The sequence below is a fragment of the Parasteatoda tepidariorum genome, chromosome 2 (assembly GCF_982258835.1).
Source record: "Parasteatoda tepidariorum strain Cologne lab strain chromosome 2, Ptep-v5.0, whole genome shotgun sequence".
In the NCBI taxonomy this organism is placed as follows: Eukaryota; Metazoa; Arthropoda; class Arachnida; order Araneae; family Theridiidae; genus Parasteatoda; species Parasteatoda tepidariorum.
The window spans coordinates 111,925,154-111,952,905 of NC_141756.1; the positions used below are offsets into that span (position 1 = coordinate 111,925,154).

The 27,752-nt window shown below is 32.6% G+C and overlaps 1 protein-coding gene across 2 annotated transcripts in view; it reads left to right on the plus strand.

The window, feature by feature from the left end:
* Window positions 1-283: 283 nt before the first annotated feature.
* Window positions 284-27,752, plus strand: part of LOC107438162 (uncharacterized) — a 70,135-nt gene continuing 42,666 nt past the window's right edge. The window contains exons 1-8 of one of the 2 annotated variants that reach the window (XM_016050373.4): window positions 284-426; window positions 9,692-9,890; window positions 13,113-13,313; window positions 15,646-15,747; window positions 18,899-19,058; window positions 21,461-21,621; window positions 21,696-21,896; window positions 23,471-23,572. In XM_016050373.4, coding sequence (XP_015905859.3) covers window positions 9,729-9,890; window positions 13,113-13,313; window positions 15,646-15,747; window positions 18,899-19,058; window positions 21,461-21,621; window positions 21,696-21,896; window positions 23,471-23,572 — 1,089 coding nt within the window. In that variant the 5' untranslated portion in view covers window positions 284-426; window positions 9,692-9,728. Of the gene's footprint in view, window positions 427-9,691; window positions 9,891-11,901; window positions 12,052-13,112; window positions 13,314-15,645; window positions 15,748-18,898; window positions 19,059-21,460; window positions 21,622-21,695; window positions 21,897-23,470; window positions 23,573-27,752 lie in introns of those variants that run through there. The other variant, XM_087158045.1, reaches the window with a different exon arrangement.

Below are 27,752 nucleotides of genomic sequence, written 5' to 3' on the forward strand. Positions count from 1 at the left end.
ATACTTATTTTTAATTAATAGGAATGTGTAAAATGAAATAAAGCTTCAATATTTTCACACTTTCCTATAAATCCTGACATCATTTTTACCACCTGCAGAAAAAAAAATCAACTCAATGTTCTCAAATAATTGTTCTGCTTGTAGTGGTCAATTAACTCCAACCCCCCTTATAATCTCATTTCGCTGAGTTGAAAGCTCATCAATAGCTTCCGGTGACGTCACAGAAAAGGCGTGGCCGAGACTGTAAACAAGCCCGCTGCCCAGGCAACGACCCCCTAAAGGAATCCTCAGTTTGTAGATTCTCTTAAAATGTTTTAGCGAAATATCATCCCCTTGATGGTGGACACCACGTGTTTTCATTTAATAGTGTACGCGGTAGCTGTTATCGGACAATGATGCGAAAGTATTATACAATACCTCTTTCCAGTAAGTTTCATTTTTTCATGATTTCCTTTTATTTAAAAAAATAATTTTCACGGTCAGAATTTTTTTTTTTAATCAACACTAAACATACCAACACTTAATCTATATCTGTTTCTACCATTGCCGGTCAAATAACCGAACTTTGTTTCTTGATCGAATGTAAGAAATATAGATGTTAGAAAGGAAATAAACTAAAAACTTTTTATTATAATTTAACGAAATTCTATGCCAATTTTTATGTATTACAAACACAAAGAATAAGAATTTTTTTTCATATACAGGGTGTTTCCATTATACATTTTCAGCAAACATATTTCTTCTAATTATTATTATTTCTTATTAAGAATTTCTTATTATTATTTATTATTAAGAATTATAATTCTTATAATTATTCTTATCATTATATAAATATATAGGAATTATAATTCTTATCATTATCTAAATATATAGGAATTATAATTCTTATAATTAATATCATTTCTTCTAAGAACTTCTGCTGTCTTGATTGTTTCGACATTTTCCTGGGTAAAAACTAACAGTTAGTAAGAAATGATGTAAAGCTATCAAAATAAAATATAAGTTACTTGCCAAAACATTTAGTTTTTGTCACTTTTTCTGACACAAAATTGCCAATCTAAAATTTTAGGTGCTTTCTTGAAATTTGAATTCGTAGTTATTCTGATTGAACTCACTACGCAACAATCTTTGAAGAAATGTGCAACTCAGAGTGCAATTCGTTGAACACGCATTGCATCATAATTTCTGATCCGATAACCTTATAAAACTTAGAAACCTTATAAAAATTGTTCTCGTGGTCAACTGACCGGCTGTGGTAGAACAACACCCCATACGACATTCGAAAAAAAAAAAAAATACAAAAAAAAAAATAATAATAATAATAATAATAGAATATTAACTGTGCTTTATTTTTTTTTACGTTGATGTCAACTTCTTTCTATATTTTTTTTATTTGTTGGGCAATCAAACGGATTTTTATGTTTTTTGTCTACTTCTCCAGTCATTTGGCTGATTTAAAAAACGCTTATGTTTTCGGTCAGTTAATTTTATTTCGTGTTCCCTTATGTGTATGCTTTTTTTTTAACTTCAATTTCATAAAGATTTCTAAAAAGATTTATTTAAGTTCATCGTTATATAATACCTATAATATGTATCGTAAAAAGTTTTCAAAAATTGAGATTTTTCAAGATTTATGTTGCTTATCTTTTAATGTTGCTTAACTAAAATTCCATCATTTTATAGTTAACAAAAATGCTCAAGCTTGAAAAGTGATGCAATACTCGAGAAAATCACATCTTTCATATCCTTATAAGTATTCGAAGAATTGTGAAAAGTTTTGAAAAGAAAACAAGAAAAAAAAAACTCTGTTTGGTGGATTTAAATTTAAATATTTAATTTTAAAATAATCCAACTTAAAAAGATGACAGGCGTAATTTTTGGAAAGTGTAGCATGATGTTTGTAAACAAATTGTTCCTTTTCCTTTATGTTTAATTTTTTAATAAAACATTTAGTTTTTATTAAAAAACAACATTAACATTTAATTTAACATGCGAATTTGTTAAGTGAAATGGAATTTCAGAGCTAAGTTGAAATGGATGATTGGAAAGAAATGATAATTAAATACAAATTTTTAAGAATAATGAACTAGGGAATCCATTTATCTGTTCGAAAGTTTGTAGTAACGTTGTCTACAATTAAATATATATTTTTTAATTCTAGTCACCAAATGCTATTCAATATCCCATAAACAAAGCTGTTTTCAATATTTTTTATTTAATTAATATTTTTTCTTATTTTTTTCTGGTATAACATTTTTATTCTACCCTATTCTTAAAAATTTCATGAAAGTTATCCTAAAAAGATGTCACAACTTCGCTTAAAAGTTTCATTCATTTATTTTTTTTAATTTTTTATTTTATAACCGTCGTTGAACAGCCGATCCAAATTTGGGTTCACGACTATTAATGTACAACTCCTTAGCCTTGTAATCTTGAACCCAATCCAGAAGATAAGAGAACTCCCGGATCGAGTATTGGGAGAAATTTTGCCTTCACGGAGGACATTTTGATGGAATAGAACCGCATTTGCGTTACATGGAGAGGAAAACCACGTAAACCGCCCACGGTTAGATCGACCACAAGGGGACTCTAACGCATGATCCGTATACCACTGAGGATATTTTACATCAGCAGTGTGGTTGGTGGCAGTCGGGTGTGGAATCCGAATAGATCAGCTATCGGTGGAATTCGAACCCGGTTCACCTCATTGGAAGGCGAACGCTCTATCTTCTGAGTCATGAAATATACACTAAGTGGTCACTTTATTATGACAACCCCTTCAAATTCACTTGATCACCCCCTTTTAGAACATCCTTGTTTCTCTTGGTATTAATTTGTGAGGGTTTTTATGGGTCATTTCAATAACATTTTCTAATTGTGTGTGTTAACGATGCCAAAGCGTTTTTTTTTAAAGAATTACACAAATGTTTAATGGAGATGAGATAGTATGGAGGGCCGGTCACAGTAAAACATCAAACAAATTCCTAGTAATCCCAGAAGTAGAGCAGGACCCGGTATCTTTGTGAAAATACCCCTCGGCATTGTGATAAATCATCAGTATAACAAAATTAGACAACTATGCATTCAAAGTAATGGCTTTAAAGTAAAGCGAGAAATTATTTTCTTTTCAATTCTACATTAGTTTAACAGTGGCTGGGATAACCTGGTTGGCAGAGAGCTGGTCTACCATTCGTAAGAACAGGAGTTCGTATCCAACCGTCCGAAGACCTCCCGTGTAGTTAAGTGTGACTGGTGCGCGTTAAATCTGCCAGGTCACAAAGTCCTCTATGTTCCTATAACAAATAATACTTCTGGGGGTGCAGGATTAGAGATTGATAGCTCTCTGGTTCAGGTTAAAATTACTATCTATAAATGAATGGATGTATGAATGGGTACACCCTGTAAACGGGTGTGATGTATGGGTAAGGCAGAAATAGAATTCTTGGCCGTAGATGGCGCAACTTTAAAACAAGAACAATTGCTATCATTGCCTTAATGGCCTGCGCAACAACATTAGTTCTCCAGTAGCAACTCTGTGACGCAATAGCTTATTTTCGTGAAACTTTAAGGATGATTAGCCACTCAGTGTTTATTCAAAAATAGAAAAGAGTAAAATTTAGTTTAAATATTTGAATTTGTTAAAAACATTTCTGCAGTTACAATCTAGCAAGGTCTATGGGGCTATCCATAATTCAAATGTGTCACACTCTTTTCTTTCTTTTTTTTCAATATTTTTAACATCTCCCTTTTGTCACAAAGAGTCATACTTCACTGTACTTCTTTTATCACATGCCACTCTATATTACATTAGCATTCTTATGAATATATATATAAAAAAAAAAATAGTAATGTATGGAGCTTGCAGTTCAGAAAAAAAGTACTACGTTACAGATCGTATTTCAAATTTTATTTTTAAATGCTTTTTTTTTTAATGACCTTTTTTTTGTGATCTTAGCATTAAAGACCGTAAACGATATCACATTTTTTTTTCTTTTTATTTGACCCCTCTTCGCGACAAAGTGTCACATTTTTGCAAACCCCCTATCCCCTTGTCATATGTCATTTTATATTATGTAAACAAAAATTATGTCTGAAGCTCAAAAACAAAACACATGCCGTTTAAAAACACGTCATATGTCGGCAGGATGCAAAGGTAATATATATATATATATATATATATATATATGTTGATAATTTAGAGAAAACATGGAAAAAATATAATAAAGACTTATTTTTAATTGTTTTTCTTATCTAACAGCCTTTCATAATTTTTTTTTAATTTAAAAAGCCGAAAAAAGGCGAATTTAAGAAATTTCAAAATAAAAAAGAAAAAAAAATAGTTTCATTTGTTTCCTTTTTTTTGCTGCTCCTCACGTATTAATATGTTTTGATTTGGCTATATTAATACAATGTTAGAAAGTACAATTTTTTCTTATATAATAATGTGAGCTGATGATGAAATTACATCCTTATTTTATTTTGTTCTCCATTTTTTTAAATGTAAATTTTTTTTAAAAACATTTTTATAAATTTTATTTTAAAAATTTTATTATAAAATCTTTAATACATTATATATATTTATCTTTTATTAATTATTTTTCAAAAATGTATAGTGCGCAAAATAAACTGACTACCCTTAATAACTTTTGATCTAATAATCGGATCCTCACATTATAGGACTATTATGCTAATTAATTAAGGCAGACGATATTTTGAATAAACATACCTTTTTTTTCAACGGATTCGGATTTCTGCCCCTCAAAATATAGAGGGTAGCTGTTATCTGGGAAATATGGTCACAGTAGTTGGTCAGGAGAGAAATGTAAGCCTTTTTTAAAACTTTATTTCTCAGGAACTAATTCCCCGATTTTGCTCCAATTTTGTATTTTGCATTTTTTGTATCTAAAATACATAAATTACTTAGTTTTCTAATCATAAAAAATCTGAACTAAATTTGTTTAATGAATTTTTCTTTTAGCAAACGGAACTATCTGCTGTCAATTCTATTATTTTATTGATTTGTTTTATTTTTTTCATTTAGTTTCTTGGTATTCTTAATAATTTGTTATATATTCTTTATTTTTCATGTTATACCTCTTCTTGATTTACGGTTTGACACGAATTTTTGTCTTAATCCCTGATCTAATATGACGTGTCGAACCTCTTTTAATAGCCATTTTGTTAGAAAATGTTATAAGTAAATTAAAGAATGAGTAAAAAATAAACTAAAAGTATACTGTCTTTGAGTGTATAAATCTAGATACATGATAAATTAAACTTTTATTTTAGTTTATATTTATTTTAAACATTCATTTTGAAACGGCTGCGATATCATGTCCAAACATATCGCCTTGCGCAGCTAGTGGCTCTTCCTTAATATGAACTCTGTAAAAGAGCACAAAGAAACAGTTCATAACATGGAAGAGACCTAGTGGCGTATGACGACATTTTCGGGCATGAGTTCCTATGCATGTTCTTTTTAATGCGCATTTTAATGTGATGCTTATCAGTTAAAAAGAAGTATTAAACTCTCGGATGAACAGTTGGCAACTGGAAGTACGAAAGACCATGCCATTATTGACATCATTAAGAAAAACACGTATTTACCATATTAATCTTTTGTAAAGTCAGCTGTCGGCAGGGATAGCCTGGTTGGCAGGGTCCTGGACTGTTCGTGATCGCGGGGGTTTGAATCCAGCAGAACAAAGACTTCTCGTGTAGTAAATGGTGACTTGCGCACATTAAATCTGTCGGGTCACAATGTCCTCCCTGTTCCGATAATAATTCAATACCTCTGGGGGTACTGGATTGGAGATTGATTGTTCTGTTGTTCAGGACAAAATTACGATTTTTGGACAAATGAATGGATGTACGACTGGGTCCGTCCTATGAACGGGTGTGACGTATGGGTGTGGTATAAGTCGAATTCTTGGCCGTAGAAGGCGTCACTGGAAAAACACTATAAGGCATGGTTGTTTTTTTCATACAAGTTTAGCAGTTAATAAATCTCCTACTAATTGTCGAATATTATTTTTTGTATATTATAAGCTCTGTTCATTTCATTGCATATCTTCATAATTTTAAGTTTTTAATGATTAATTATTTTCTCACAGCGAAACAAAATAGAACGTAAAGTTTAACACTCTAAACAGACATTATTATCACTATTGTGAAGGAATCAACAATTTCAAAAATATTAATAAAACAATAAATTAATATTTTTTTTATAAATGTACTATTTCAAGTTTTAATTATGATTATATATATACATATAATACATTTTTTGAATTAAATATCAATCAAAAATTGATTTTGGGGTCACTAAACGACCCCGCATGGTTATCTATGAAGGTTAATTTTAGAGAATTAAAATTTCTCAAAGTACAATTATTTGTGCAAACATAACAAACAAAAAAAAAAAAAAAATACTTGAGTGAAGTAGTTGAAACGCACATTGCATATATCGATTCCATGAAGCAATTGAGAACATTGTTACATTAACTGTTTTTATTTTACTCTTACCGTTGCTAAGGTAATTATTACTCTTGGGTGAAATTTCAATGACTAGTAATTGCAAACCACTACAACGAAAACTTCGAACTAAATATTAATTGCAGCAAGTAAAATTATTTGGCAAAAATGAATTTCATTTTAGCCAGTCATAAATTTACTGATAATTGGAAGTCGAGACCTACTGTATCATCTCAAATTCCTTTTTGTGTGTTTTCTTTTTTACCTCTTTTAGAGGTTAACAACCAAGAAGAAATAATTTGACAATTAATTTAGAAGGAATATAATAATCTCGGTATGGGTTAAATATATAGTAATCTCAGTAATATATTAAAAATGTTAATTTCTCATTTTTCGGTAGTTATTTTTGTTCTGTTTATTAATGACGAAACATTAATTTGTTATAAATATTGCAAATGAAATGATCAAAACGCCGTTATTATTTTGTTAAACGGAATGTTTTTATTGATTGCTTTTAAGCTATATTTTTATAGTCCTTGTGAAAAAAATACAATAAAAAGTATACACATTAACTATGGCTAATAATTAATCAATTAAAGTGAGGGAAAAAAACCGTAATCAATATCTGTGGAATAACTACTGATTTGGTTGGGTCAAAATGAATAAGCACGGAAAATAGTTTGATTGCCTGATGAAACTAAAAAACGTTTATTATCACAATTCAATTTCTATTTTCTCTGTCAATCCAATAGTAATGTAGGTGGGACTAAAAAAAGTAAAAAAAGATTTTAATGCTTTTAATCCCAACTTTTGTTAATGGTTTGTCTGATTTCGATACCTCATTTTTCTTAGTTTAACTACTTACTTTTGATCCCTGATGTATTAACTTTTTTGATTTTACTATTGGGCAAGCATTTTACAAACATACAATTTAAAGAAGGACATGGTGCCGGGATAACCTGATTGGTAGGTTGGTAGACTCCCGTACGTGAGAACGGGAGTTCGAATCCAGGCGGCGGAAGACTTATCGTCAAATAAATGGTGACTGATGCAAGCTAAATCAGTCTGGTCACAAAGTCCTCCATGCTCCCATCACAAATTATACCTCTGGAGGGGGGTATTTGATTAGAGATTGATCGTTCTCAGGACAAAATTTTGATATTTGGATGAATGAATGTATATAGGAATGGGTCCGCCCTATAAACTGGTGTGACATATAGGTGTTGCAGAACTGGAATTCTTGGCCATAGATGGCGCCACTGGAAAACAAGAACAATCACACTCCCTATGCCTTAATGGACTACGACGACAACAACAACAAGGAAGGTCATTACAGCACACATTGCGCATACCTAGTTCCAAACAAGTGTTCAGTGGGTTACGGCATGAATGTATTGATTTTGTTTCACAATAAGAAGGTAAGAAAATTTCGTGGTATTCTTGGGGAACCTTTAATGTTTTATTCCTATTTAATTATACTCCACAAATGGAAATCAGGGAGAGGGAAAAATGAAACATTGTTAATAACTTTTGATTTAAGGACTGGATTTTCGCTGGAAAAAATATCTCTTATAAACGAATTATATGATTGAAGGGTTTGAGGCTATAAGCCACATTTTTTCTGAAAAATTGCATTTTTACTTCAAACTGTTCCTTGGTACTGTTTCAAGATAGGCTCTTTATAGTATCGAAATTATCACTAAATGAGAGAACATACCGACACAAAGTAGAGCCTTCTTGAAAATAGACTTTTATCAACAAAAAAAACTTTATGAAAGAAATGTTCGAAGAATAATATTTTTCCATTAAGTTGTTTCTTAGTCTTTTTTGTTTTATGATGCGTACTTTATAGTTTCTGAAATTTCCACTAAATAATAGGACGAATAATGACAGAAATAATTTATTGTTTGAATGAAAATAGTATTGCTTTTTTTCCGAAAAACGCTCTTATAAAAGCTTTATCATTATCATAGTTGACCTGACTGCCCAATGGGGGTCAATGCCTTTTTCTAAAGATTTCTCCATATCAACTTCCGATTTATCTTTGATCTTCTATTCTTTTCATTAATTTCAAGAAAATCAGACTCCACCGAATCCGCCCATCTCAACCGGGGTCTTCCCCGCTTTCTTGTTCCAGTGGGTCTAAAATGCAATGTCTTTTTTATTGTATTGTCATCACGCAAAAAAAGTTTAAAAAGTATAATTTTTGCATCTAATTGTTCCCTGCTATTGTTTACAGATAGTGTACTTTATTGTTTCAGCAATTTCTACCAGATAAATGAACATATCCTAAAAACAACTTATTTTTGCATGAAAGCACTAATACTTTCTTCCAAAACGTTCTTCTGAACATTTACTATACCCCCAAAAAATCAATTACGTGCAAACACTTTAAGACGTGCTTAAATAGTTCCAACATTATGGTGAAATACGCAAAAAGGAGAAATGGTTTAATAAGTTCACATGATTCTCCTGACTAAACTATTGTGATTGCTTATTATATTATGAGGGTCAAAAATGGAAGTCTGGTGAAAAAAATTGCACATTTATTCAGATGTTTACTTAATTTTTTTTGGGTCATATTTTGTAACTTAAAATGTCATTTACACTAAATCATCAGCATAGTCAATAACAATGAGCCATTAAAATTGCGTCTTATTATATGAAAATCGGATCAATGTATTAAAAGTTGTTCAAGGTATTTCGTTTTCATTTTATTTATTCTGTGTATTGTTCATCATACTTTTATCACTCAGACATTACCTAACGTCTGCTTGACACATATACGTACTGTGACCCTCATCCCCCCCAAGCTCTTGGGCAAATTCTAACCCCCCCCCCAAACTATTCGTTTTATTTAGTGTAAAAATTACCTTCCCCCCCTCCAAGCTTTAAGTGGGCGCATCGTGCGCCCACCTTCAACCTGATGGGGGCCCCTGTATACGTATATTAGGATAAATAAATAAATTAAAAAAAAACTTTTGGAATAAAAAACTAAGATGAGTTTCTCATAAAAACATTATTGCGTAAATTGAGGTTCACATAAATTGAACATTATTTTATAAATGTTAATAATGTTTGTTCATGAACTTTTGATCTACACACAGCAAATTTGCGCAGTATAATGATACAGAGGACTTAGACTCAATGTTGGAATTGATTTTTAAAACGAATGATAGAGGATTTTTTCGTGAGAATAAAAATACATACTCTTTTTCAGCTTGTTTCAGCTATTTCGTGGAGATTAAGAGGTGATAATGGCGGCTGTGAGTGAAGATCCGATCACGCTATGGCTCAAATTGGGAGCTTTGGAAAAGTTGGAACAGGTTGTGCTGGATGGCTACGGAGATCAGTTATACGGGAAGACTTCCAGAATCCCTCAAGTCAATAAGTTCTTAAGACAGGTTCCTATTTTTCAAGTAAGATAATGCAATTCCATGCACCGTTCTGAATCTATATGAATCTGGAGAGATTATTGCGTTATTTAGTTTAAGTTTTTGATTCGTTTTGCCCATTGGCAAAATGGGTCTTATTTTGAGTTTGATAGCGTGCACACTTATCTTATTTTATCACCAGAATTCTGTATCCTTGAAATTGAAAACCAGATCTAGAAGAAAATAACTTCTTGATCAAGGAATGGGGTAAATGAGCCTCTGTGGATAACTTTTTCAATAAAACTAGGCCATATTTGCTTTACGAGAAGAAAGCGCCGAAAACCTCCCACTGTTTTCCCGCCGAAACTCTTACCCGTGATCCTTCAACTTTGGGGATATCTATCAACACCGTGATCACTACAATATGGGAACAGTATACCAATTGTTTAGTCATAGTCTAAGAAAAAGATGCAAATAATAGAACCTACTCGAGAAAGAAAACGCATTGGCGATAATTATAACCGCAGTTGAACAGCTGACCCAATTTTTTGGGTTTACGACTGCTAATGTTGAGCTCCATAGCCTTGTAATTTTGAACCCAATCCAGAAGACAAAGGAACTCCTGGATCAAATATTAATAGAAACTTGCCTTCTTGGAGGACTTTTTGATGGAACTAACCCACATTTGCGCTACTTGGTGAGGAAATCCACAAAACGCCCACGGTTAGCCAAACGGCAAGGGGACTCTAACCCATGATCCGGCTACCACAGAGGATATTTTACATCAGCACTGTCGTCGGTGTAAGCCGGATGCGGAATTCGTATCGACCAGCCATCTCTGGGATTCGAACCCGGTTCATCTCATTGGAAGGCGAACACCCTATCCCCTACACCCCATCGCGGCTCACCTTGGCAATAACTGGCAAAGTTTGCCTAAAAGACTTTTTATATATTTACGTTGCTTAACCATTCGGATGACGGGTCCATCACCCCAATCAAGCATGCTAAGGCCGGGATAGCCTGATTGGTATGGCACTGGGTCCATGTCCAAGATTTCGTGGGTTTGATCCCAGCCTGCCAAAGACTCCCCGTGCAGTAAATGGTGACTGATGCAAGTTGAATCTGTCGAGTCGCAAAATCCTCCATGTTCCCATCACAAATCAATACCTCTGGGGGTACTGATCCAGGAGTTTCCTTGTCTTCTGGATTGGTTCAAAATTACCAAGGCTACGGAGTTGAACATTAGTAGTCGTAAACCCAAATTTGGGTTGGCTGTTCAACTACGGTTATAATTATCGCCAAGGTGTTTTCTTTCTGGAGTTGGTTCTATTATTTGCGTCTCATTCTTAGATTATGGCAAAACAATTAGTATACTGTTCCCATGTTGTAGTGATCAGTTTGATAGATATCCCCAAAGTTAAAGGACCACGGGTGGGATAAAAATAAAATCAAGCATGTCGATTCTTTCCTATTGTGGTATTCGAAGCTGGCTAACCTCGTTCTATTCCCTGTGATCTATCCCATAAACCTCATCGACTCACATGGGACATTCCGTCACTAAGAGAACTCGCATCATGCGATGTTTTAACTTTTTTTGATTCTAATTTCTGAAATTATTCTATGAGTGGTCAACGCACTTTGAATTCACGGAAGCAAATGTCTCGATAAAACCAAACACAGCTTCCGACCTGAAAATGTGCGGCTTTCAGGATTGTTAGAAGAAAACGGTTCGCCCTACTTCCAAAAATTATCGCGTGAATTTACCCGCTGACTTAGTACTCCTCCCTCGCAGTTATTTATTTATTATTTTTTAAATGTAATGCTCGAGTGTTGCGTGATGCCAGGAACCCCACCTACCCTCAAGTCACGTGTTGCTTTGGTGGTGATTTATTCTTTATTAATCTGGAGAACAAAAGAGGGCTAGAATAAAGGCAACTTTCTTATTTGTTCGACTTTTGACTTGTGTGTGTGTTAATTTCATATTGTTATGCCACACTTGTTCAACTTGTGGAAAATCGATGTCCCTTCAAGAAAATATGAACGGCGTTCGTTCGGTTGCTCCTGCCGATTTTCTTCATTTAGCTGTGACCGCAACTTAAAGTAATGTGCTTACAGCATATTCTGGGAACAGATTATAAGCGAAATGCTGTCTACAAAGAAACGTGCTTTATATTTTTCCTCCGATTGGATGGGAGAGGAAGAAAAGGTAAAAATTTTATTCAATTATTTAATTTAGAGATCTTTTACTATCCTAATACAGTGAAACCCCGATATAGTGAACCTTCAAGGGACTGAAATTTGGGTTCACTATAACCGGGAGTTGTTCACTATATCCATACCTCAAACAATTTTAACTAATTGTTCCGAACTGCTCCCTTTTATGACACATTATTCAAATAAATGATCAATAAAATGAAATACAAAAATGACTAAAAAACAATAAGCAGTAACAAAAAATGTGTTAAATTTAATTTTTTATTACTCTTCGTCTTGCGTACAAAAAATTTAGGGATGGCCCTTATTTAGAGATGGGAAATTGAGATAGAAGAAGCAAACAAGAAAAAATGCTTACAGCTACATTCCCCTCTATAGATGATTTTAAAAATCGGTATATAAATCGGATATTTTAAAAATCGGTATAATCGGTAGAAATTTCAAAATTTCCAGAAAATGAAGAGAAAAATGAGTCGAAGATAGAAAAAAAGTTTAAAAATACCCAATTTCCTCTCTTATTTTGGTTCACTACGTCCTCAAAAAAATATATGTGTGAAGCAAGTCACGTGAGTGAACATTTCGTTCACTAAATCCGGGAGTTCACTATAAACCGTGTTCACTATAGCGCTGTTTGACTGTATAATGTCTCTAAGAAAACAACTTTTTTTATGTATGTATTCTGAATGGAGTATGATTAAAGTTTCTACTTTTCCATATAATTCTTTTTTAAAAAACACTGTTGTAAATACAAAACAATTCCTATATTTTCATGTGACAAAGGATCATAAAATTGATTAAAAAAATATTCTTGGTCCACAAGCTTAAGTATAGTACTACTACACAGTAAAAAAGTTTAAGTAAAACGCATGCCAATTGATTCACAATTTTTAATGTAAATATTTTTATACAACTTCATATTGTGAACATTTAGATAACAACATATGTGTTCACAACATATTGTGAATTCATATGTTGACCTTCACAACATATTGTGAAGGTCAAAAATATCATCAATCGGGTCAGGTTCATACAATGTGATTTAATTTTTTCTAGAGCAAAATCGATGAGATTCACAAGGCTGTCAGCACTGGCAGTCTGCGCGATGTGCAGCACCTGATCGACCGCAAGAAGCTGGCCTTTTGTAGGGATCACCTAGGGGCCAGCCCCATGCACAAGGCCGTTCTCTTCTCTCAAAAACCAGTCATCGATTATCTACTTGACAGATATCCATCTGTGGTACATGCACGAGATCACGTAAGTCACTCTTTGCACCACTACTTTTTTTTTTGCACACCACCATGCATGGAATCATGTCCCACAATAAAAGAGCGTGGAATAGTGGATGATGAATGAGCATTATAGAAATAAAAGTAATACACCATGAGTAATTAACATCTTCTTCCTTTTAAAGGATATTTTAGGTGTGAAATGTGGTTAAGCTAAGAAGTGGTTGGTGGTTTACTCCCAGCTACCAAAGCTCTTTAACCGTTCCAGTTGTATGTCTATTCTTTATCATTCTGATCTTACAGTATTGGCCATACAGAGCCATTCTGATCTTACAGTATTGAACTACAGTTCAATACTCAAACAACAACACCTAGTGAAAAGGCTGTTGCAGAATGATTCAGTGGCGAATGGATGCATTGAATAAAAAAACCATATTTAATAACAAATAAATTTAATAAACAATAAATGGTATGAAATACGGCTTTCCAATAAGCCATCCAGTTCAATCCATGATCAGCCACATAAGTGATTACAGAATTAGTATTGTGAGTGATTACAACGACCTCTTTTGGTCAGGCAGAAAATCCTAACAAAGGCTTCAGCATCTTTTACCGTGAACAAGAAAATTTAATCCTTTAGTAGTCCAAACGTAATGACACATTTCGTAATAACCACCACTGCGCAGCTTAGTAACTCGAACGTAGTGACCTTTTTGCTTATTTTTCATCCACTGCACAGTTTAAGTTCGTTACGTCGGACAACTAAATGGATCGGTGTTGAGGGCCAAATTTCTTCTAGGAGGTGTTGCCCCAAGTCGATGGGCTTTGAAACTATCTAATTCAAAGTGACATTTCACAAATTGGGTTTAAGTATATACTAGCGTTTTTTCTTTTTAAAAAAATAGTGATTTTTTTTCTTTATCTTACATATTATGTACGTACCATTATAAAATATTTCCTTACAGAGAAAATTTCATGCAAAAAATAATTTTGAATAATTATTTTTTAATTTTATTAATTCATTTGACAATAATCGATATAATTTTAAATTGTAAGGTATGCAAGCTTGAAGATTTATTTTGAAGAATGTTAATTTTAAATGACCAAAAAAAAAGAAAATTTGAACGAAATCAATAGTATACTTCTCGAGAAAGTTAAATTTTAAATATACGACTTTTTTAAAACTTAATAGCTTAGAAACTGTTAGAACAATTTCATTCAAATTTTGAAATTAATTTTTCATTCAAATTTTGAGATTAATTTTTCATTCAAATTTTGAGATCAATTTGTCATTTAAAATTACATTCTTCAAAATAATATATAAGATTATATACTTACAGTTCATTATTAAATAATTAAAAAATAATTTACTAATTATTTTTATATCCAATTATCTTTGAATACAGCGAATTTTTTTTTAATTAAGTGCATAAATTTTTTGACTATCCTGATAACTAGCAAAACACGTAGAAAAATATATTAGCATAGAGAGGTCCGAACCTTCGACTGCTCTCCTGCCTAAACTGTAGGGATCATATTTCCTAGATTGTGGGTTCCTAGATTTTAATTTCGGGCATTTATTTTGCTTTTTACTACGTTAAAGCACCATCTGATGGTGAAATTTTGAACTTATTTTTCGATGCAAACTTTCGACCGTAATCCAAATAATATATAATGTTTTATATCCAAATAATATGTGACGTATTGATCCGTTCAATAGAACCGAAGCTACGAGCTTCTAGGTACCATTAGTTTAATTTTAAACATTCTGTATTTTACTTAAAATCTTATTTACATAGATTTACATGCTCATCATCCAACGATAACCAAGCACCAAGCTCAGTTTTACCAGGCTCTATCTTTTAAGCAGGAATGCCACATAATTTTGAACCTCGAGACAGACGACGAGGATGCGCCTGAGCTGGTTTCCCTTTCTCCAAGCTTTCCCACCCCAATAGATTACAAGACTTCCAAATAGCACAGATTTTACATCTACCTTGCTGCGTACGAACACCGTTGTTTAGTCGGCTGTCGGGATCAAACTCGCTCACTGGTGAGTGAAGCTTTTACTGACTGCGCTACCGGAGTGCTCATTCATATTTACAAGAAAAAATGTGCTGCTTACATAAAAATATCATAATCATTTCAAACATTTTCTGTGTACTTTCAGTATGTTGGAAAATCTGGAAGTGGCCCACATATTTTCTTTTCTTCCGAATTGCTCATTTCCCCCCAAAAAAGTGGCCACGCCTGATTTATGTTATTCATAAGGCAGAGCATGTAATATTAACTAATATTTCCGATATGTATGATAAGTAAATTTGAATGGGAAATAAAACTTTTTTCACTGTTTTTTTCAGCGTGGACGAACTCCGCTGCATTACGCAGCAGTCCTCTCTGATGGAGGTGACATTTACAAGATGCTTCTCGATCACGGAGCAGACGTCAAAGCCACAGACGTCGTAAGTAGTTTTCTCTTTAGCTTGTTTGTTTACTAAGCCGAAAAAAAATTCTTATTTAATGAAAAAGCAAAAAAAAAAAAAAATTGAATGCAAAATAATTTAAGGAAAATCTTACTTAAAAAAGGGCATTAAATATTTACTCGTGAAAGAGAATTTACATATGGGTATTGAATTAAAAAATATTGGTGTTCAGGTCATCACATCACGTGGTGGATAAAATGAAAGCTGTCATGGCTTTCTATAGACGACGCAAGACAATTAGAAACTCTTCCGTTATCACTGTAAACATTTGCGTCACTCTTTGATGCTAAGAAAAAGGTTTAATCTGTTCTGTTACGAACGTAACAGATGCGTACAGAACGTAACAGAAAGATTCTTGGCAAGGAACAAAATCATCCTGTTCCTTGGAACCTGCTTGGGCACTATTATTTGCCATCCTGCAATAAAAAGGGTTTGAAACTTGAGTAAAAAAATATTAGTGTTCAGGTCGTAACGTGGTGGATAAAATGAAAGCTGTCATGGCCTTCTATAGACGACGCAAGATGATTAGAAACACTTCCGTTATCATTGTAAACACTTGCGTCACTCTTCGAAGCTTAGATAAAGGTTTAATCCGATTTTTTACGAACGTAACAGATGCGTACAGAACGTAACAGAATTTTTTTTTGTGAGGAGCAAAATCAACCTCCATATTCAGTCATGAAAGAGCAGGAGTGAGGCAAATATTTATGCTTTAATTATAAGGTTCGTGAACAGTTATTGCTCCGTAAAAAAAATCACTGTTATTTATTGAGATCAATCTAGAACACTACAATAGTTTGTGACCACTACATTTTACAGTAATATTTACCTATCAGGCAGCTAACTTCTAGAATAAACTGAATGGAGACATTAGTGAGGAATAAGTTTTGTCAAAAGTCACGTGATTTCAAGAAAATAGGGTTGTCATCAATAACCAAATATGCGCAAATCTGGAGCAAGTGCTTAAAGAATATAGAAATAAAAGAGCAAAATGATTTTTAACTAAGTCTAATTTAATTTAATAACTATGACTTTTATTACCAGATATTATTACCAGAGTGACCTCTTTTTATTAGAGCAGAATACTGATGAGTTACCAGGGGCCGCGAACAGATCCCACGTTGATCATTAAAGTTTTGATAATCATAGCATTATACAATAAATCAATTCGCTCAAACATTCAAGCTTATGGCAAAAAGTTCAGATATTCAAATAGAATGCTATTATGAATTAATGTAATTCAATGATGACTTTTTAAATTTTATCTTTAAAAAATAAAAATATTTTTATGGAGATGGGATGTATATCACACGAAACTCTCACTGTAATGAATTAACAGAGCGGGGGTTGGCTAAATGCAAATTCAGTGCAGACGACAATTCGCGTGATTCCCAAAAGAGAGAGCAAAGAAACGAAAAGGATTAATTTTAGAATGTTATTTCCATTAGCAAAATGGGTGCGGCTCACTTCTCATTTTTTTTCCTCTCTCGTTTTAAGTGGTCTCATATTATTGAGAAAGCTTATAGAGAACAAAATATGCATAAATGCTCTCAGACACAATACATGTAGATTAGAGTTATATATATATTTTTGGTTATGTACTTTATTTCTTCATTTGCTGATTGTAGGGAAAAAATGTATAAAAAATAAACTGTGACGTTACTGTTCAACAATTACTTGCCAAAAATAACACCACAAAATGTGTATTACATAAGAAAGGACTGGTCAAAATAATTTTTTTTTAATTTTTATTTTATTTTAAATGATTATATTCATTAAAATTCATTCAATTATATTTCATGCTTTGTATTTCGTCTACTGGCCTCATAAGATACAAGATAATAAGCAAGGTATGAAAATATGTATTAATCAAGGTGTATTATAATTAATACATGCATTTCTAGATAGCATATATTAAGATTAATACATGCATTATAAATCAAAACTGCGAGAATAAAGCACATATTAATTCATTTTTGTTTTATTCACGTTGTTTTGCTTCATTATGCGTAGTACAATGTTTATCCTACCCTTATTTGCTTTGGATATATATATATATATATATTCGTGTAATAAGATTAATGCTTGCATTAATTAGTCAAGTATTAATTTGAATGTATGTCTTATAAGACATGATTAATTTGAATACATAACTTAGTTACGTATGTAATAATAGATTTAGATATGAAATATAATTGTCAATTTTTATATTCAAAAATCTAAAAGTCTAGTTCAATGTAAATCAAGTAACCCATCTTCTTTTATAAAATTCAAATCGTGAGTGTGTTATCTTAAAATCTGTTCAACGTTTTTCTTTATTAAGATGTTTTTATGACTCTATCGCCACATGGTATAAAGCTTTCTTTTTGCGAATAATATGCTCATAATTGATGCAACAGTTGTTTATGACTATTTGTTCAAATTTAGCATATCCTCAACTAGCGATCTCTATACTAGCTCAGAAAAGCTAAACATCAAGAAAAACAACAATTTCGTAAAAAGGAAAAGTGTTTGTAAAAATTTTGAGAAAAATGGAAATGATTTATTGATTTTGATTATATAGGTGGAAATATTTCGGTTTTTTGTTAAAAACTTAAATAGTAGAATACATAAGTTACTTATTTGTTCTAAAATCTAGCTAATTCTTTGATGCAAGATAGTATATTGTATATAGTTTAATATTATAGATTTACCTCGAGAGTTAGGTACTTAAATTGTGGCTTTTTTTTATTTCCTTTGGCTAAAACGCTTCGAAATGCACTGCTAACATAAGTTATAATTTCTTTAAATAACAAGCCATAATTTTTATGGGCGATCGCCTTTCCTAATCTATAAAATGAAAAACTCAATTTGGATATTAACAGTTAACCGTATGATCCATATTTACAATAGCACCATACAAAAAGATAAAAAATTTAAGCATTTTTTAAAAAAAAAATTTCAAGAAAACTTTCCACTTATAAATAGGAATAGGATACGGTAAATATACTAGGATACAGAAGTTTCCCATATTTTTTAATTTACGTACAATAAATAAAATTTAATGAACTAAATAAACTAGCATAACAGAAATACTAATCTGAACTAAAAAAACAGACCAATCTAATGATGGGTATTTTTGTATTTTCAGTACGGTAATCGTCCTGAGTACTACATGCACGCTCAGGATGAGATGGATCTGGAAGCCCTGAGAGAGGGTAACGACAAACCTCCACCGAAAGTCAACGAAAACATTGTAAAACACTTCCAGCACATGGGTGGAAATCAGGTGGAAGGACCACGCTCTGCAAGTAAAATAACCTTTTAATTAACTTCCTTGTCTGTTTATATATAATACTAGGAGGCTTTACCCCCTGCTCGCTGGCGCTCGCCAACCCCCGGAACTGCTTTCGTAGTTCATTTCGGATTTCTTCGCAATCCGATGCTCGCTTTGCTCGCTCATTGGATACGTTCTTAATGTTTCGTGCTTCCGATAAATCTACCCGATCTATCCAGCGATGAAATAACTTAAATTTACAAGAATTATCTGCGTACACATATTTACAAAAGCAACCATTTTATTTTTCGTAGAACACATCTAGCACAACATTCTTTCTGTTGCCACTCACACTTTTCATATATACACAGGCGAAAAAATCGTTTTAGTTAATATTTACACTTTAAATGAATGACGTCATTTTATGAGAGTGACGTAACACTTAACGTCTGGCTTTTGTATACTTTTTTGAACACTGAAGTTCCGAAAACTTTTCACAGTAGAAAATTCTAAACCTGTGCATTTCAATATTAATTTGAAATTGAAAACAGTTCGCATATTTTTCTTAATCACACTATTCTAAATTTCAGTTGTTGAGAAAAGTAACTGTTGTAAGTTTTGTTTTAAAGTCTTTCCCACCAGAGGGCTGAAACCATGTGTTGTAAAACAATATGAAATAGTACTGAACGCCGGATGTAAAACATCGACTTCGATGAAGATAATTTTGTGAGAATTCTTTTGATAATTCGGTGAGAATTCACCTGATTAGACATATGATACTCACTACGTGCTCTTGCGGGCCGAAGCCTATCAATTAAAACGTATTAGCATTTTATATAATATAGATTAGCCATATGATGCTCACTACGTGCTCTTGCGCGCCGAATCCAATCAATTAAAAATGAAAACTGTTGCCAGCGCGAGAAAAGAAATATCATCGGTTTTATTGATACATACGTACGTATTAGCGTTTTATATAATAAGATTCCTAATTGAGTTTAAATTAAATATTATCATGTTTTAGGGCATGAATCTGAATTGAACAACCTGATAATGCTCACTCTGGTTATTGTTTCCGTTTTTAAAAGCGCTATATGTTGAGCCAGTTTAAATTAAATATTATCATGTTTTTATGGAATGAATCTGAATTGAACAACCTGATAATGCTCACTCTGGTTATTGTTTCCGTTTTTAAAAGCGCTATATGTTGAGCCCGCTAAGCTAGATTTGGCATGTGACATTTTTAGCAGCAATCATTGGTCTATTTTCTAACCTTGCCTTTCGGGGAGTTGTAATGAGGCTTTTTTTTGGTGCCGTGTAAGAGAAATATATATATAGATATGTCAGCTTCAAACTTGTGCTTCCAATATTAAAAATGTTCCAACTTCTACACATATAGAACATTCACTTAAAATAAATAATATTTATTTTATCTTACTGTTACATATTGACATCTTCATTTTTCAACCTATATGTTGTTCAAGAATATGATTAACTTAATTAGTAATTGATCTAGTGAGATTCAGGGCTATAAAAAGGGAAAAATAAAACGTATGGCTAGACAGGGAAACCTCGAAAAGGAAAAACGAACAAGAAATCTTTTTCTTTCTTTTCTGATTGATAGAAGGGTGTCTAGGTTGTGCTCACATGTAAATGTGTTAGTGATGTTTACTTTACATTTGTTTAATTAAATTTGATGAGCTACTAAAAAAGTATCTTCAATGATCCGTTTCAATTATAAGCACATCAAAATTCTTAAAAAACCAATTCACTCTTTTTTTTAAATAAGAATTGTTGCAATCTTTTGACTTACAGTTATTAGTTTTGTAACACAGATTTTTTTATTGAATCTTATTTCTAATTTATTATAATGAAACCTCTTATAAATCCCTAAGAGAGGGACTATTTTATGTTCTGTTTAATAATTTGCATAAAATAGTTGATTGAATGGTGAACTAAAGGATGTTTCGTATTTCGTGTTGGCTGCTTTTTATTAATAAATAAGCGAAAAACTTTAGAATTAGTGACTTTATTGTTTTATAGCAATGTGACTCTATTGATTTAGGTCCCGTAGTGGACTAATCGTGAAGACTCTGTTCCCAGTAAAACACCGAAGTCAAGCATCAGTAGTTGCGGTCAATAAGCGGGTGGGTGACCACTTTGTTCGGCCTAGGAGACCGAGGGTGCACGGTATCGGTCCTCGTTAAATTGTTCTACCATAAAGCGCTCGACTTCGAGCGCAGGTCGTCGAGCTACCAAAGTAAAGGAAGCCATCACCTTTACAGAGGATATAAAATTGCGATGGCATGTCTTCGGATCATTCTCAGGGATGTTTCCCAGACCGTTGCCAATAGCCCATTGCGAAGCTCTCATTCTAAATAAAGTACCTACCTATCCATTATTGATTTCGTTTAATTTTTTTCCCCATTCTTGCAGAAGTTGTGGGTTCGAGAACGCAGATACGAGAGATGATTGTGAATGGCAGCCTCGAGCAACTGGAGGAACTCGTACTACAGGGTCACGGGGATCGATTGTTGGGAGAATCAGCAACAAATCCCATTGTAAAAGATTTCATCCGAATGGTTCCCGTCTACATGGTACGATCATTCCCTGGTCACAGCAATTAATATTTTTCTTATGAATCAAGAATAATTTATGTTTCGTATTCTAGGAAAGAATTTATGAGATCCACCGAGCAGTGACGAGAGGTCGCCTTCGCGATGTTCAAACTCTTCTGGACAGGAAGAAATTGGCACTGTCTCGGGATCCCTTGGGCGCGACACCCCTCCACAAAGCCGTCATGTATGGACACAAGGAAGTCGTCGAATACATCGCCACCAATTTCCCTCTCTCAAAAGACGCCAAGGACTTGGTGAGACATCGCTTTCTGTGTTCATTATTCCATCGCATCTTTGGTCACAGTATCTGACATTATTGTCCCTTTTCTGGGCATCGCAACACTAATTTATTTCTTCTTTAGTAATAAGTGGGATAAAACTCTACTTAACGTTTTACTTCTTCTCATTAGACACTGATGAGTTATTCCTAGATTTTCATCTATATTGAAAACTATGTGGTGTGCTTATTTAAATTCGGAAAAATCCATGTTTCGACATTTGAAAAAAAAAGCCTACTTAACGTTCTACTTCTCATTAAACATTGATGAGTTACTCCTATATTTCATTTATAATGATAAGTATCTGATCTGCCTATTTAAATTCGTAAGAATTCGTATGTTTCGGCATTTGGAAAAGAAATACTATTTGCTAGAACTTTTCCAATTTATAAGAATCAAATTATAATGCACCTGTGACAGTAAGGCTTAAACTTATACATTCAATAAAATTTGGAACTTAGAGTAGTTGACATGTATAGCAATTGAGTTAATAGGGTCTGCGACCGGTAGCAGAAACCCTCTAGCGTGGCAACGGGCAGTGCAGATTATTATTATCGCATTCGCAGACTTTTTTTCTAATCTAAATTTTACTTTTATTTTTAAAAAGGAAACACACAAATAGTAGAAAACTGCTCAGCCTCCTTTTTAAAACTTTTCTTAACTTGTTTAGATTAAAAATTAAGAGCTGAATTGAAAGAACACAGTAATTTTTTTTCCTTCGTTTACTTGATTACATGCTTAATTGTATAGGCATTTATTTCTTCAGTATTATTATATAATTGTATTTCATAACCGTCGTTGAACAGCCGATCCAATTTTGAGTTTACGGCTGTCGATGCTCAACGCCGTAGTCTTGAGATTTTGAACACGACTCAGAAGACAAGGGAGCTACTGGATCAAATATCTGGAGAAATTTGTCTTCGTGGAAGACTTTTTGATGGAACTAATCCACATTTGCGTTACACAAAGGGGAAAACCACGTAAACCTCTCGCGGTTAGCCTGTCGGCACTCTAACCTATGGGACTCTAACCTATGATCCGTCTACCACTGATGTTATTTTACGTCATCACTGTGGTTGGTGCGAGCCACGTTCAAAATTCGAATCAACCAGACATTCGAACCCGGTCACCTCATTGGGAGGCGGGCACTTTATCCCCTAAGCCTGCCACATTCATGTTAGATTATGCTGAATTTTGTACAAAAGTTAATCTCTGTCTAATTGGGTTGAGTACGCAGGTAAATTTGGATTCATGAAGATTATGGTGCAGATTCTATTATTGAGTTTGTGAGTTAGAAAAAACTTTTTAGCTCAATGTTATACTTTGTAAAGTAAGGAATGACACTACTATACCTATAAAAATTAAAATAAATCGTAAAAATGAATTTTACAAAAATGTGTTAAAGGAATTTAATAGGATGAACCAGTCATAAATTAGAATTAGTGGCCAAACCGAATATTCCACATAAATAAGTATGCTTCAAGTTCAGGTACAAAATTGGTATTTTGTGAAAGACATTCTCTTTGTTGAAATGTATTTTTCTGTTGTAGGAAGGTCGTACACCTCTTCATTATGCTGCAGCTCTGAGAGACAATCACGAGATTTATAACCTGCTGGTTGCCTTAAGTGCCAATCCATTAGCTCTAGATTACGTAAGTGAATACTTTAAAAAAAAATTTTTCACTGACGCCACTGCTGAAAATCCATTCAAATTTCACTAGAAATCATCTCTGATGTCTTAAAAATGACTGATGATTCGAAAATGAATTTAGAGAAAGTCAAGTGAGATAAAAGTGTGTTATTTTCTGCGTTCTACTTTTTAAAAAAATTATTATTCTGATCAAGCTTCAAATTTAATTATAATTTCGCCGTTTATTTTAAAAGTATTGTTTGATAGATTTCCCTCTTAGCAGTCCCATTTGTTAACGAATATTTTTAATTAAATTTAAAACTTGATAAAAATGAATGACACAGTGCTATGAATACATGTAGAATGAATTAAATCCTCAGTCGCAAAAATAGTACATTTTTATATCATTCCGTTCTTTTTATTGATTACTACCCATTCTTCGCACTTGGTGAATAAAAAGAAGAAAAGAATCAATAAGTCAGTACAGAGAAACACAATGCAATCATGCTCAATTCTGAAAGGCATATACCGACACAATTAAAGAGATTGATGGAAGAACCAGGTGAATGACATTTTTAGGGGAATTAATGAATTAGAGAAAATAACAATATGGGTATGTTTAATGCAACATAACTGTTTTTGTTTCAATATCTTAACATAACTCATCCGTATTAGTTTTTAGTACCTCTGCATGATTTTTATTTCAAACTAGGCAGTGGTAAATAAATTAAAGCAAAGAATTATTAATCCCACTTTCTAATAAATTGCTAATAAAATGTCACTGACCTGGTTCTTTCACTTTCAATTAATATATCTAAAATAATTTCAATTTTTTAAAATTTAATGTTGCATGTTGTCATCTTCAGTGGCTATACGTTATTGAAGTAAGCGCAAAGCTCTTTGTTTGCAGTTCGTACCATTGGAATAAAGATAACATGCATTTAGCATTGCTTGGCATGATGCTATTGCTCACTGTCAATTCATGATAGTTAAAATTTACCACTAATAAGTGATTTTCTCACGTACATATCCATTTTGCGGGGCCGTAAAACACTTAATTCCAAAGTATCGTATTAAAACTGATTGGTGCAGTTTTAATAATCACCAAATATATCAGCATAATATTTTATACCTATATAAGTATAGTTGGTACTTATTGCATAACCCTTCAACACTTGAGTTTATATAGATTTGTCTGGCAGCCAAGTACAACCGATTTTTTTTTAAAATTAGAACTTCATATGGATTTTGGAGCATGACCATTTCTTTATCTAACTTTTTATTTACTGTTAAAATATTTATAAATTGTGGAGGAAAAAAGTTCTTTCAATTCTAATTTATTAAAATATTAATACACTATCTTAGCTACCACTGGAAAAAATATTTTCTGAAACTACGGAAAACCCAATGTAGAATTCTTTTCAAAACCAATTCACTAATTACCATAATACCAGTAGTACATATTGCCCTCAGTGATACATATGAATTAAGTGTCATGAGTGAATGGGGATTTTTTACTGTTTTCTTAAATGAATTTCCATTAATCTTTCTTCCGCGAGCTTGGCTTTTTAAGCTTATAGCTTATTTTATTGTATTTCAGTTAATACACATTATCAGTATTAATTGAATATTAGTGTCAATAATATTATGCAGGTTTTTTACTGTTACCGACAGCGGGAATAAGTATCTTTTCTATTACTTTTGAGTTCAGAAGTTACTTTTTCTTATTTCAATTAATACATATTACCAACATTAATTAAGCATTAATGTCGTTAATGATAATAAGACGACTTCTTACTGTTCTTCTAGACAAATAAATACCTTTGTTCCATTTATTTTGCTTTCTAGTATATAGCTAATTTCTTTTATTTCAATATGCATAGATTACCTTAATTAATTAAGCATTATTGGCGTAATTAAGCCTCAATGGTGTCGGATTTTTAAGTTTTTCCTAAGTGAACTAGTAGGGGAGAGTTGGACAAAACGGGATACCATTATTGTTTTTATTTACTACCGAATATCTGTTAAGGAAAACCATACATTATTTTTTTTGTAGCTACAACATTTATTGAAGCACACAAAAAACATATTTTCAACTAATTTTAATGACTGTGAAGTAGAAAAAAAAATTTATTTCCAAACTCTTACATATCCCGTTTTAGCATACCTGGGTTGGATAAAACGGGATAGGGTTTACAATGTTTAATTTTTTGCATAAAACTTAGTGAAAAGTATAATTAACTGACAGAGAACTGCAAAGCAAAATGTCTATGAATTATATTCATGCGATTTTACTGTTCTAACACTTTTATATAGATTGATATTTTATAAGCAAGTACACAAAAAATTATTATGCTACATTTGCTTTTAAAGATTCCGAGTTTTCAAGCATGAAGGCTTATTTCCGCAATTTTCGTTGTCGAGAGCTTTTAAGAGAGATTTCTTAGCAGCATTTTCTTCAATTCTCTTAGCTATTTTTTGTAGTTTAATCATCCTTTCCTTTTCTTCCATTTCTAATTCACTTTCATATGGAGATAATGCATTACTACAGTTTTTTTCTTTCTTTTATCAGCCATTTTTTCTGGGCGAGGTCCTTTTACTTGAGGTACAGGATTGAAAAGGGTAACTTAGGGGGATAACAGGAGGGTTCTAATCCTTTCTCCCCTGAAAATGTTGCAGATTGGTCTTCTCCTACGATGTCCCTCGAAGATGTGTGTCCAGCCGTGTTAAAACAATTATTAAAACTAACTCTCCATTGATGTCGCAACATCCCTGAAAGACTCTTTAATAATCAAGTATTTAAATTCTTCAGTAAACAAAGAGAAGAAATTCTTTTTAGAATTGAATGTAGATTGAATTGAGATATCCAGAAAATTAAGAAGTTTATATGTAAAGAAGCTCAAATCAGAGAAATACATTACAATTAGTTCTAAAGAAAGATGTGAAATCCTAGAGAATAAAATACTTAATAATGAACGTTAATAAACAAATTTTGCTTTACTATATAAAGAGACTAAATTTTTCAAAAATATATGTAGCTATTATAAATAAGTTTTTCAAAAAGCCTAGGCCTACATTAATATATGGCTATTTTAAAATGTAATAACCTAACAAATAAATAGGTGGATAAAACGGGACATAAAAAACTCTATCCCGTTTTATCCAACTCATAAGTGTCCCGTTTTGTCCGACTCCGACACTTTTTGAAACAAACATGGCTGCTGCCTAAATGTAAAAAGAAAATTAAAAAGACTGCACATAAAAATATTGGTAAATAAATGGTTTATCAAATTTAATACTCACCGGAATTTTATTCCCATATATGTACACAGTACAATGTAAAAAAACAACGCGCGTAAATGTAGAAAAGAGCAAAAAAAATAGAGTAAAAAAGTTCTGAGACTTATAACTTTCTATCAAATAGTGATCTCGAAGCGGGACGCACTGAGAATAAAATAATCACGGTCGAATAACACGTTTCTGTCGTTGTCCACTAGATAGCTTCAATAGTCTGGTCCCCAGGCGATGTATCCCGTTTTGTTCGACTCTCCCCTACCACTTTTCCATTAATTTTGCTTTTGAATACATTCTATTATATTCCATTACCGCTGGTTTTACCGCTGGTTGACGTAGACCACGTGTGCTACCAAGTAGTGTTCATTGAATTTATCTGACATTGCGAATATAAAATAGTTTATAGAATATATAATATAATAGAATATATAATAGTGCAATAAACTACTTTTTGGTCGAATACGTCTATAAGCTATCAGTTATCGCTGATGTTATCTTTAAAATATGTGAAAAATTGAATCGTGAAATTTAAAAGTGGCTAGCGCTTAACAATTCAAAAAATTCCATTTCGTTTTTCGCTCACCCCACTCGAGCGGTTTGAATGTTATAGTGTCGACAGTAACCTAACTCGCGACAGTAAAATAACTATCTGTATGCCAAATTTCATAGCTTTCGGTCAGATGGTTTAGGAGTCTATAAAGGACACACACAGACATTCATTTATATATATATATATATATATATATATATATATATATATATATATATATATATACAGGGTGGTCCCGAATTCATGGTACAAACTTTAATGGTAGGTACAGGACATTGTAACAATGATTTATTGTATAGGAATGTATAGTCGCAAGTGACGCGGTGAGGCGTAAACAGGGGAAATAAAGGGAATGAGA